This window comes from Lontra canadensis, unplaced genomic scaffold (assembly GCF_010015895.1).
Source record: "Lontra canadensis isolate GAN:19392208 unplaced genomic scaffold, GSC_riverotter_1.0 scaffold19, whole genome shotgun sequence".
NCBI classification, from domain to species: domain Eukaryota; kingdom Metazoa; phylum Chordata; class Mammalia; order Carnivora; family Mustelidae; genus Lontra; species Lontra canadensis.
In genome coordinates this window covers 15,116,747-15,130,355 of record NW_022631013.1, presented here as the reverse complement: position 1 = coordinate 15,130,355, position 13,609 = coordinate 15,116,747, and the positions used below count along the sequence as shown (strand labels likewise).

Sequence of the window (13,609 nt, the reverse complement as noted above, 5' to 3'; positions counted from 1 at the left end):
CCCCCTGGGATGAGTCCTTTTGAAAGCAGATCCTCTAGCCCCAGTTAAGCTTTGAGATGATGAAAGGCCCGGGCAGCATTTTTTCAACTGTGATCTCATGAGAGATCTGGAGCCAGAACCACCCAGCCAAGCCACTCCCGAATTCTTGACCCACAGAGATTATGTGAAATCATGAATGTTTATTGTTGCTTTAAGTCACTAAGTTTATGGTACTGCATCTGCCGAAATAAATCACAAGGAATCTCCCAGCTAAGCCCAAACTGAGAGATGTTTTATAAACCAACAGGCCTGGTACTCTTAAAAAATGCCAGTGTCCTAAGAGACAGACAGAGGCCTAAACAGACACAAGAACTAAACATCACCCTTGATTCTCGATTAGATACTGGGTGAGGAAGAAAAAGATGCTCCAAAAATTGGCACAGTTGAAAAAAATGCAGTGTTGTATAAACTTCCTCAATTTGATAACTACGTCATGGTATCATAAGAGAATGAACCCGTCCCTAGAAAATGCATGCAGAAGTAACAAAGGTTATAGGGTGTTTACTGCTGAAATTTACACTCAAATGTATATAATACTGTAGCACAGAGAGAGAAATTAAGTAAATGGAACAAGATAATGAATGGATCTCAGTGAGGGACAAACAGGAGTTTCTTATGCTATTCTTAAATTTTCTCTGGCTTTGAATTTTTTCAAAATCAAACGTGTAATACAATAAGGAGGAAAAAATGTTAATATTGCCAACGGTATGTCCAAACACCAAGCCAATTCTGATTCTCAAAATATGTATCTTAAGCTTAGTGGCCCTAAGTCCCTCTCCTACCTCACTCTTTCCCATTTCCTCCAAAATCACGGCCCTCCTCCAAATACATGTTACGACAAATGGAAAACATATATATGTATAAACATATTAATAAGTGTATCTGCATTTTAAAAGCCCCTGACTCGTAGCCAGGGTGCATGGAAAAGCTATGTAGCGCTGAGCCAGAGCCCACTAGAAGCTTTGGAAAGAATTAATTGTTTATACTCCATGAAAAAAAAAATGTGTTTCTGTGCAACCTAAAAATAAAGACTTTTTTATTTAAGAAAAAAAGCAAAAATTTAGATCCAAATGTACACAGGTCCAAGGAGGAATGAATGGAAATAAGGACAGTAAACCGAGGTTTTTCAAAAATGAAGTTTTATTCAGTTTAAACAACTGTCCTTTCGTGTGAAATCACATCCTTACTGTTTGGTATTAAAATGTATTTCTTCCAGAATGGGAATAAGGAGGAGGGCGGAAAAAGCTCTGCTGGACCAAATAACGCCAGGACCAGATGTCTGTCCCTCCTCAATGTTTTTGTTTATATGTTTTCACTGCTCTGCAAAACCCCAAAGCTCAAGGCCACTGTTCTAGAATGTTTAGGTTCTTTCTCTATTTGTGTCCCTTTAAATCACAAAAATTCTGGGTACCAGCTAGCAAACCTACACAGAGCTTCAAAACATTCCTCTTCTCTTTAATCTCTTATCAACATATTGAAGAACTTCTCACCTAAGGGAACCATCAGAGATACCCTGAAGGAAGCCCACAGTAGCAATTTTTCTTTGTAACATTATTTATAACAGCAAAAAGCTATAAACAATTCCAACAGTCCAACAAGAAAATGTGACACACGGGGCAGCTGAAGAAAGGCTATGAGACCATCCCAAACCACATTTTCAGAGACCATAAGTAAAGGAGAATAATTACTGTAACGGTAAATCAAAAAAGCAGGGTACAAATCTATAAGCAGCAGTGGGCGTGCAAAGCAAGCGCGCTCTCACACAAACAATACATAGTAGAAAGAAATATGCCAAAAATGTTAACAATGGAGATCTCTGAGCAGTGGGATTCTTTGCTCCCTTTGCAGTTTTCTGCATTCTAAGATTGTTCTACACCGAACATGCATTATTTTTATAATCACAAAGAAAGATTATTTTTAAAAGGCTGGATCCTATTTCTTTAGCTTCCCATAGCAAATGTCCTCATTGGACAATAATATCACACTTTGACCGCTCCTTTTCTCTTGGCCTGATAGAGTTTCCCCTTCTTTCTTTAAACATACCTTAAAGGCATTCTCCTTCATGAAGTTCAATATATCCTGGAATGTCTAAGTTTATTTCCAGGAAAAATACTTTCCCCTTTTCCTTTTTTTTTTTTTTTTAAAGCAAGTTCCCAAAAGTTCAGATTGCAAAACAAATGCTCTCCTGAAAAGAAAATATGCAATTTACTTTCATTGCATGACCAAAACAAGTTGAAAGATTTTTACAAATGTACAAGTCTAACCTTCTAGAATTGTGAATTAACTGTCTTTGATTCAATTATCCAACTCTTCAGTCTGAATCAATTAACTGAAAAAATTATTAACAATGCTTATATGCTTATCCCTATCCTAGGCACTATGATGAAATATAAAATGATTATATGGCACTGCTCATTCTCACTCTCCTGACTGATAAAAAGTGGTGCAGCCTCTAATTAGACAAGAACAGCTACACATGCATCACTCAGGGTTCCACTTTTGCCTAGGGGACAAAACGGAGCCCACAGCCAAATTCACTGCTAAATCATAGTGGGTCGTCCTCTCCTTAACTTTCTGGTATAATTCATGTGCTTTGTAAGGGCAGCGGCTGAATTCTGGTTTCTGCTGTACTTTCTGCATGCTCTGTACTGTATCTGGTAATAATAACATGTATTGCGTGCTGCCGACATCATGGGTAGTGTTGCTAAGCATCTCACCTACATTACTCCACTCGCCCTCCAACCCTGTTGGGTGGAGACCATAATCTCCACCAGCACAATACGAATCTAGGTATTATAAGGGTGTGGATGAATGGGATATTCTGCAGATCAATGCCTCCTAATCTTCTTTTATGTTTATATTCAAGTTATCACATAAATGTCCTTTAAAAAAAAGGAAAACCCGGGCACCTGGGTGGCTCAGTGGGTTAAAGCCTCTGCCTTCGTCTCAGGTCATGGTCTCAGGGTCCTGGGATCAAGCCCCGCATCGGGCTCTCTGCTCAGCAGCTGCCTGCCTCTCTACTTGTGATCTCTCTCTGTCAAATAAATAAATAAAATTAAAAAAAAAAAAAAAGGAAAACCCATATCCTTTGCAGAACGGGCCAGCAAGGTCATAATGTACCTTGGTGTGTTTGCCCACCCAAAATCCTTTTTCCTTTCTCCACATTACTGCATTTTGATTTCTCTTTCAGGAACCATGTCTCCTGGACTCTCAGTGCACATGGTCTGTGCAAGGCTACACACACACACACACACACACACACACGTATGCACACCCCTCTGAGAAGGTCACATGCTCCCCAGGCCTGATCAATGAACATTTTCCATCATGATGACATCAGGTGAGTCACTGAATCCGGGGCCCAGAATAATCTGAACCTAATCCTCACCCTAGACTTTTCTGTGATAGAAGTTAATATATTTTCGTTTATATTCAAGTCAGTTTGTATTGGGTTTTCAGTCACTTTCAAGCAACAATAGCAATATGACTAATAGAAAAATAGGTCTTTTTTTTTTTTTTTAAGTGAATATAGGACTTCCGCTTCTGGCAATATGGAAGACTACAATGCCTGGGAAAACCCTGTTGGAAAAAATTCTTGATAAAATACTTTTGGAAAAACCTTTTAAATGCATGCCTCAGCTTACAGAAAAGGAAAAAAAAAAGTCCTCAGAGTCCAGGAACAACAAGAAAATAACTAGAGTTATGAGACACAGAGCATAAGTATATTTAAGATGCTTAAATAAATAAAAGAATGAATAACAAAAATACAAGAATGATAGGCAAATCTCATTCAGAACTGACATCTCACAGCCATAGTACATGTGAGGGGGCAACAGAATATTATCTTCAAATGTCAAACTATCAATTTGGAATTACATACCCAAAAAAAAAAAATTATCTTTCAAGAACAAGACCAAAGTAAGAACATTTTCAGATAGGTAAAACTGAATTCATGAAACTGAATTTCTCTACGGTAATGAATACATGACATGCTTCAAGAAGGAAAAGAACCCCAGGAAGTTCTCTGAGATCCAAAGACCACCCAGAGTTCAGGAATGAATGAAGGACAGAGAAAAACGATCACTTTGCGGGTAAATATAAACAACAACAACAAAAAAAAAAAACCCACATTTTTTAAACGTTTTAATGTGTTGGTTTAAAAGAAAGAATTAAAACCCTGGAGTAAAATGGCACAGAAATCGGGAAGGAAACCGACCAATGTTAAAGCATCATCTGAAGGCCCACAGCGAGTGATTAACTTTAGATCCTGAGGACTTGAATATGTACTTTCAAACTGATCGCTGAAGTTAGGAATGAACAACAGGACTGCCAAATTAGTAGGGAAGAAAAAGTGGAATAAGAGAGGGAGAGAAAAAACTTCTATAGACTCAAAAAGCAGCATTAAAAAAAAGGGGGGGGGGAGGCAAAAACAATTAGAAAGTATAAAATAAGAAGGCATAATCAAAATAATCAAACCCCAAGTGTCTTGTAAGCATGAGAAAAAAATATATGTATATGGACCTACTAGTTAAAAATCAAAGATTGTCAGCCTGGATGTTTTCTTTAACGACCACACAAAATCAAGTGACATGCTACTTAAAGATACGCCCACAACATAAGGACACAGAATGAATGAGAGTAAAAGGATGGATAATGGTATCACAAAAACACTAACTAAACCTGATTATGTTTTGCAGGCTGAAAGCACTGATTCAAAGAAAAGATGCTACTCTGACAACCACAGATGGGTCTGGTAAAAATTAATAAAATAACGGTGCCTGGGTGGCTCAGTGGGTTAAAGCCTCTGCCTTTGGCTCAGGTCATGATCCCAGGGTCCTGGCATCGAGCCGGGCATCGGGCTCTTTGCTCAGCGGGGAGCCTGCTTCCCTTCCTCTCTCTCTGCCTGCCTCTCTGCCTACTTGTGATCTCTGTATGTCAAATAAATAAATAAAATCTTTATTAAAAAAACTAATGAGTTGGCTTCATTAATGGAAATATGGGTCAGATTGTAAAAATCTAAAGGCACCATGTTTGAAGCTGCCAAACCACATCTATATTTTTTCTTTGTTCGGGCAACATTTTAAAATTGGGTCATTGATACACTGGGTATTTGGGGGGGAGGTTGACTTGGAATCTAGAAATGCGCTATTGAAAAATCTATTTGAAGGATTTGCTGTTATCAATATAAGTACCATTATATAGGATAATATCTTTCCTTAAATGTATTCTCACTTGAAAGGGAAGGAAGGAAATATATACTGAGGTTTTTTGTTTGTTTGTTTGTTTGTTTGTTCTTTCATTAGGAAAACTATATCACACATGGGAAAGTTACAGAGGGGTCAAATTTGGATAAGTATGTGGAGGTTCCTTAAGGAATTAAAAATAGAGCTTCCTTATGATCCTGCAATTGCACTACTGGGTATTTACCCCAAAGATACAGATGTAGTGAAAAGAAGGGCCATCTGTACCCCAATGTTCATAGCAGCAATGGCCACAGTTGCCAAACTGTGGAAAGAACCAAGATGCCCTTCAGTGGACTAATGGATAAAGAAGATATGGTCTATATACACCATGGAGTATTATGCCTCCATCAGAAAGGATGAATACCCAACTTTTGTAGCAACATGGACGGGACTGGAAGAGATTATGCTGAGTGAAATAAGTCAAGCAGAGAGAGTCAATTATCATATGGTTTCACTTACTTGTGGAGCAGAAGGAATAACATGGAGGACATGGGGAGATGGAGAGAAGTGAGTTGGGGGAAATTGGAGAGGGCAACGAACCATGAGAGACTGTGGACTCTGAGAAACAAACTAAGGGTTTTGGAGGGTAGAAGGGTGGGAGGTTTGGTGAGCCTGGTGGTGGGTATTATGGAGGGCATATATATATATATTTTTTTTTAATTTATTTATTTGACAGACAGAGATCACAAGTAGGCAGAGAGGCAGACAGAGAGAGAGGAGGAAGCAGGCTCCCCGATGAGCAGAGAGCCCAATGTGGGGCTCGATCCCAGGACCCTGGGATCACGACCTGAGCCAAAGGCAGAGGCTTTAACTCACTGAGCCACCCAGATGCCCCATGGAGGGCATATATTGCATGGAACACTGGGTGTGGTGCATAAACAATGAATTCTGGAACACTGAAAAGAAAAATAAAAGTATTTTAAAAATAAAAATAAAAATAAATTAACCTGCAGTTTACAACCTTGCTGGGGAAGCCAAGAAACATCAGTCTCATCTCCACACCATGCGTGATGTTGTTCCAAAGATACTGTTGTTACAAGAACAGTCAAGTAGGCCACCTCTCTGCAAGAAGGGAAATCCTAACCAATCCCCACCCTCCTGCCAACCCCAGCAAGACATGCTTTCTTTTGCTAAATTACATACTTAGAGCTATTTGGAAAATTCTTCACCATCCCAGCACCCAAGTCCTGATCCCCGAACTCAGATACACATTTGCAATATTAGCATTAGTGAGGCTAACACCTTGAGGCAAGGATTCAAGAAACACCTATGTATTGTTGGCACACTTTCCTAAACAGCTGTTCAAAATCCTTCTGTTACGGCAGAGAATGTCTGATGGTCACAGGTGCCATCTCCAACCATGTGGCTGTGGAAATGCACAGCCCCAAGGGCACAGTCACTCCACAGCATCTTTCTCACTGGCTACATAGGTCAGAATACAAACAAGAATGACATTATTGTGATTATCTCAAGGATTTTCATGGATCTATAAAAACAAACTCTGCAAATATTGGTACAACATTAGCAACCGTTTCCTCGTGACACACCTTAAAGGGGCTGTGATGTCATCGCTAGTTTCAACAATAGGTGATCTGTTTTGAATCCCTGCTTTGTCTAATTCTAGTATTCTCCCACTTGCATTAAAAGCACCCACCCTTCATCTTCTGAGTAATTTAAACCCCAGAGACCCTAAGACAGTACATTTCAACCCTAGATGAACATCAGCCTCAGCCTAGGGCCTACGTACAGAAATTGTGGGGAAAGTCCTTAGCATCAATATGTCTCAACGCTCCCCTAGGCCACAAATCCAGCTTTCTGGCTCCACACTTGGGCCTATTGCCATCTCAGAGTGAAAGTTCCATCTCCTCGTCCAGCTCAGAGGAGATGGTATTTGTTATGCAACAGAAATAAACAAAAACAAATAACAGAAACAGAAATAACAGAAGTAAAGCTGTGCTCTAGTCCACTGGCATGTGAATTATCAGACTCACAGAAGAGCGGGGGTCTAACACCAAGTTTCAAGGAATTAGAGCCAACACTGAAGCATCTTTATGGGTCTGGCCAGTCCAAGAGAGTGGATGCAGTCTCCAGGCTTGCAGACACCAAGAAGAAGAAGCCGGAGTCCCTTGGTAATTCCCAGCTCCTTGCCTATGGTAACAGGTTCATCCAGTGTAGTGTAAAGACCAGTTAAATACGTGTATGAACCCATGTACATACTCATGTTTGAATATGTTCTCATTCACATACCCATAGGCATATTTTTCAAAATCTATTTCTATACCTGGAAAAGTCTAAAAGAATACACAGAAAAATGTTAACAGTGGTTCTCCTAGGGCAGTAAGTTTACAGATGGTTTTTATTTATTTATTAATTTTTGCTTCTCTGCATATGCTAAAATTTCTAGAGTGAACATATATTGCTTTTATAATGAAAATAAACAGATTGGGGTGCCTGGGTGGCTCAGTGGGTTAAAGCCTTTGCCTTCAGCTCAGGTCATGATCCCAGGATCCTGGGATCGAGCCTCACATCAGGCTCTCTGCTCAGTGGGGAGCCTGCTTTCCCCTCTCTCTCTCTGCCTGCCTCTCTACTTGTGATCTCTGTCTGTCAAATAAACAAATAAAATCTTTAAAAATAAATGAAAAAATAAAATAAAATGAATAGATAAATAATTGCCTGCATACTAAAAAGGAGGAGAGAATCAAAGATCTGGGTTTTAGAGCAGCTCTGCCCGGGATCTGCGTGTTACTTTGGGGGCATGGCTTTTCTTCTCTGGTTAGACTGGATCTCCCTTAGGGCCTTTCCCTTTGTGACATTCAAGGATTTTAACCATCCCTCTGCTTATCAATCAAAGTCCCAAGAGACACCCCCCCCCACCAACTCCTGGCACGCAGCGCCACTCCAATTATAAATTTATATTCTGCCATTCTGGTTTCCCAGACCTGATTAGGCGCTCACATTTGTATGAACTGTATGAAAGGCCCCAACCTTACGGGCCACGCTGAAGTTACGCTTCACAGCCTGGTCTGGCTGAGAGCGACCCAGATCAGGCTCACCTTTCTTTCCAGCTAGGCAACAATAATCCATCAGGCCCTGCTGTGGGAATTAAAGGCAGGAGGCATTCATACTTCTTATCATGCTGGGTCTGGATTAACTTCCCAGAGTCAATGCAACAGCAGGATCTATAAGCAAATCCTGATAGGACACAGGGCAGCTGTGTCACCATGGAGACGGGATGCCATAAGCCCCACAGGTTATCCACAGTGCTTGAAAGAGATTTCTCAACCTGGGACAATGAAGGAAGCTGGAACCCGGAAAAGAAAAAGTTTACAACCAATCCCTCTGTGACTCCTAAAAGCGGCCTCCTGAGTACCCCGTTGGCATTAGGGAAGGGGGGAACACTAGTAAGAATTGAGTACACGGTGTGTTCAACGTTGTATTAATTCCTAGGCTGTGTTATTTCTACTCATTCCTTATTCTGCAGATAGGGAAAGTGGAGGGAACTGTGACCAGCACTAATAAAGTTCTACTCAAAAAGATGAAGAGACAAAATGCCTCAGGCAAAAGCATGAGGCTAGACATGAACAGATGCTGGAAAATAGGGAAGACGATGAATCCCAAGTCCTTCCCCGCTCTGCCGAAGTGGGGTGGGGATCACTTCCTGGAGCAGGTACTCATGCTTTCTCTACCCAAGGATTCACGGATCCCCAAATTCTGAAATCAGCACAATGCCAAGGGGGCCAGGAGGGTCCCATCCCCCATAGCCAGTTCCACCGCTTTCCAGCTCTGGAGCCCTAGGTGAGTCACCTGTCCTCCCTGAGACCTTTGCCACATCTCTAAAGCAGGCACGCCAAGGAACAGGAAGGAGCGGAAAGTGCACAGTGCATAGAGGAGGCCTCCCCACCGGTTACTCCCAGGAAACCCCTCTATGAGTCCTCTTCCTCAAAGTCTTTAAGAATGGGGCTCAAAGCGGGGAGGTGGAAGATCCCCACTAATGGAACGAAGGGGAGAGAAGGCCAGAAGTTCTGTCCTTTTACCAGCTTGCTCTCTTCTCACTTAGGCAGTGGGCACAACCCACCCAGCCAGCAGCTCCCAGAGAAATTAGGCCTCTAACCACACCTGCTCAGGGCCTGCACCATCCACAAGAGTGAGCTGAGCTGAACCTCGGCCAGAAGGAGCCTTTCCCGCCACCTCCTTCCGGCTCTCCTCTGCCTAATGCTCAGGAATCCAGCTCCCAGTGAGGGGGAAGCCTCCGACTTGGCCTTCTGGCGACCTTTTATCTCTCCTGCTGGAGCGCCCTCCCCTCCTGGTTCATTCAAGGGCCTGGCACACACAGATAAGTGAAAGTGGACCCTATCTCAAACTCTAACAGTCCTTAGTTTCACCAAGGTAGGGCCATACCGGCAGAGCTGGACAGGAGGTGCTGTGAAACCAGGAAGAGCACGCAAAGGGGGTCTCATCTTATACCTGTCTGCTTAGCCCTGACCCTCCCGCCGCCACTTTTTCAGAGCCGAATGACAGACCTTCTCAAGAGGGGCAGAGACAAGAGACCACCCAGTAAAAGATTCATCAATTTCTGAAATTTTTTTTTCTGTTTTCATTTTTTTTAAACTTTCATGCGTCTCCCCATTCCACATGACCCCCTGCCACTGCCCACTTCTGAGAAAGACTGAGTAAGACGCGCGATCCGCAGGTATTTCGAGACCCAGGTTCCACCCCGCCTCTTCACGGATGCAGAAACCGAGGGCCGGGGACCCCGCGGGCAGTGTTCCCCCGGCCACCTGAGGACTCACAGCGGGTTCCAGCGCTCGGGCAGGCGGCGGTGCAGTGAGATGCGGTCGCTAAGGTAGATGTTGATCTGGTGCAGCCGCACACTCTCCTCCTGCAGCCGCAGCTCCTCGCCCTGCAGCTGCAACCGCACCGCCTCACCCTGCGCGCCCAGAGCGTCGTCGGGCACCGGCGGCCGCGGCAGGACCGGGTCGCGCCGCCCCGGGCGCGGGGTGCGCAGGGGTCCCGGCTCGGCCGCCTTGGCCCCGCGACGCTCCCGCAGCACGGAGCCCAACCCGGCCAGAGCCAGCAGCGCCAGCACCGCCAGCAGCGCCTCCCGGCCGCGCCGCCGCCCCCGCGGGCAGCGCCTCCAGGCCGCGCGCCCCCACATGAGCCCTCCAGCTGGGGCCAGCGCTCGGCTCGCCCGGAGGCGGAGGCGCAGACCCGGACCCGGATCCCGGAACAGCCGCGCCGCCCCGCCCCGGCCCGCCCCGCCCCCGGCCCGCCCCACCTGCGCCCTGCCCCCTTCCCGCCCCCCCGCCCCGTAGGAGCGCGGCCCCCAAGCCGCGGAGGGTGGCTGGTCTTCACTGGGCACACGCGCGGGCTTGCCGAGATTCGCACCTTCCTCGTTGGGCTGGGTGCATTAGGATCAAGTTGACGGCCGTAAAAGCCTCAGCTCAGCGCCTGGCACATCCTAAGCGCTCAGTAAATAGTGGCAGAGTGAGCCCTGCAGGAGTGCTGTGAATTTTATTCGCTTATCTCATCTGACCCTTAAGCAGTCCAATAACAGGGGTAGGAGGATTATCAACTCCCTTTAACAGATGAGGGGCCTGAGGCACAGTGAGGCTAATACACACTGGACTGTGTCACTGAGGCCTGCAGGCCTACCAGAGACGTAATACTGCTTAGATCCCTTCAAGAGCAAACCTTCCCCCGGCTTCCTGTTACTCAATCTCTGCGTTTCTTAGCCCTCACTTGGCAAAAGCCTCCAAGAAACTGACCAAAGGAATGAACCCCTTCAGAGACACACATGCATAGGCACCCCAACTATGATCGCGTACACCCCAGGCCATCCGTTCCCCTGACCTTGGCCAGAGGCTTCCTTTGAGGGGACTGAAGAAATGAAGGAGCCATGGGGGTGCTGGAAATATTTAACAGGGTCAAAACTAGAGTGAGGCATGAGGCTGTCTCCAAGACAGAAAATCATAGGGATGGGCAAAACAAAACAAAATTAGTAATCACAAATAAACAATACTTTTAAAAAATCAAAATGAAAGCAAAAAAATCCCTGAACAAAACACCAAAGTTTTAAAGAAAGGCAGAATCTGACCCTGTGCTTGCACGGCTCACCTCACTGGCCTCATTCTCCCTAACCCAGCCTTGCTTCCATGCCTCGATCTCAGTGGGGATTATGGATATCGAAGTAAAAAATCATCAATTTCTTCTTTTAAAAATATGCCCTTGACTTGTGAAACTTATATCTCAATTCAAAACAAAAAATAAATAAAAAGAACTAAGAGAAATTAAAGAGAGAGAGAGAGAGAGCAACTCTTGTCTCCTGCACCAATGCTCAAGTCCTCAACTTGACAGGAAGGGGTCCTCAGAATGTGACTCCAAACTCTGCAAGGCCTACCCCCACGCCACTGGGGCAGAGGGGAGCAGGGTCTCCCATTCCAAACCTTTGCATATGCTGTTCTCCCTGCTTGCAATGCCCTGCCCCGCCTGGCAAACCCCCCTCTACCCTTTAAGGCCCTGACAAAAGCCATCTCTTCCTCGAAGACTTGGGCAACTCCACAGCCTTTCAGGCAAATGCATTTCAAGATGGCGTCCTCCTTTTATGTATTAGTCAGGGTTCCATCAGAGAAACAGAACCAGGAGATATATTAAGAGATTTATGGGAGGGAATTGATCTACACAATTGCAGGGGCTGGTTAAGCAAGTCCAAAATCCTTAGGGCAGGCCATCAGGAAGGGAAGGCTGAAACTCTGGCTTGAGCTGAAGCTACAGTCCACAGGCAGAGTTTCTTCTTTTTTTTTTTTTTTTTTTAAAGATTTTATTTATTTATTTGACAGAGAGAGATCACAAGTAGGCAGAGAGGCAGGCATAGAGAGAGGAGGAAGCAGGCTCCCTGCTGAGCAGAGAGCCCGATGCGGGGCTCAATCCCAGGACCCTGGGATCATGACCCGAGCAGAAGGAAGAGGCTTTAATCCACTGAGCCACCCAGGCGCCCCGAGTTTCTTCTTTTTTAAGGCAACCTCAGTTCTGCTCTTAAAGACTTTCAACAGATTGAACCAGACCCACCTGGATAATTTCCATTAGTTGAAGTCAACTGATTATAGACATTAGTTATGTCTGCAAAATATCTTCCCGGTGACCCCCAAGTTAGTGTTTGATTGAACACACTGGGGATTAAAACCTGGCTAAGCTGACACATCAAACTGACCATCTGTATCAGTTTCCTGGGGCTGCCATAACAAAGGACTACACTCTGGGTGGCTGAAAACAACAGAAATGTATTCCCTCTCAGTTCTGGAGGCTAGAAACCCAAAATCAATTAGTCCTATCACCAAGGTCCTGTCTTCTTGGAAGGCTCTGTGGGGGGAAACCATTTCATACTTTTCTCTTAGTTTCTGATGTTGCCTGAAATCCTTGTCATTGCTTGGCTTACTCATGTGTCCCTCCAACCTCTGGCCCCATTGTCATTCTTGTGATGTGCATCTGTCTACATCTCTTCTACTCTTCTTCTAAGGACACCAGTCAAATTGGATTTGGGCCCACTCTAATGACCTCATCTTAACTGGATTATGTCTGTGAAGACCTTATTTCCCAAATAAGGAAATTCACATTCATAGGTACCAAGGATTAGGCTTCAGTGTATCTTGTTGCAGGGGCTCAATTCACTCCATAACACCATCAAACTTTGTTAAAACGCTTGGTGCATTGGATCGTGTTTTATTTAACCCTAGCCTATAACGACGAGGACAACAACAACAAATGTAAGGGACAAATGAGTGGTGACCACTTCATGATCGCAGAGCTTAGTAGTGTCAGACACACAGAAAGTGCTCAGTTAATGTCTGGCTTTGTTTCTTATGCTGCCTTCTGTTGACATCTGTTTGAACTCGCTGGGGAGGTATCTGGTTAAGGGCAGGGAGGAGTTACTCCCAAAATGTAACGAACATGAATTCTTGAGGTCTTGTTGCTAGAAAGCCCTCAGTGGTAACTCAGTATGGGAGTTTTCAAAAATCTGCTCCCAGAAACCTGAGGGAACCACCCAAAAAAATAAAAAGAGGCTGGCTGGGTGGGACCCCCGTTCCCTTCTCTAAAATCAGAACATTGACACTTACCTGCTTAATACTTTGAGCTTCCTTCTCAGATTATAATACCCTCCTCCCTAATGACCAGAGGAACTGGTAATAACAACCAGAGAAAGTGTGTTGCGCAAGCCCACAGCAGGTCAGTGGCAGAACAGGAAATAAAACGATGTAAAAAGGAGGCTGACACCAGTGGATGTCTGCCAACATCCACCCTCCTCTCCTTACTTAAGAGTAGAACTCTTGAGT

At 44.4% G+C, this 13,609-nt stretch overlaps 1 protein-coding gene across 2 annotated transcripts in view; it reads right to left on the bottom strand.

Moving 5' to 3' along the window:
* The window catches only part of GALNT12 (polypeptide N-acetylgalactosaminyltransferase 12), a 38,838-nt gene extending 28,386 nt beyond the window's left edge, over positions 1 to 10,452 (bottom strand). For both annotated transcript variants that reach the window (XM_032860693.1, XM_032860694.1), the window contains exon 1: positions 10,073 to 10,452. In XM_032860693.1, the coding sequence (XP_032716584.1) occupies positions 10,073 to 10,437 (365 nt within the window). In that variant the 5' untranslated portion in view covers positions 10,438 to 10,452. The remainder of the gene's footprint in view (positions 1 to 10,072) is intronic.
* Positions 10,453 to 13,609: the final 3,157 nt, after the last annotated feature.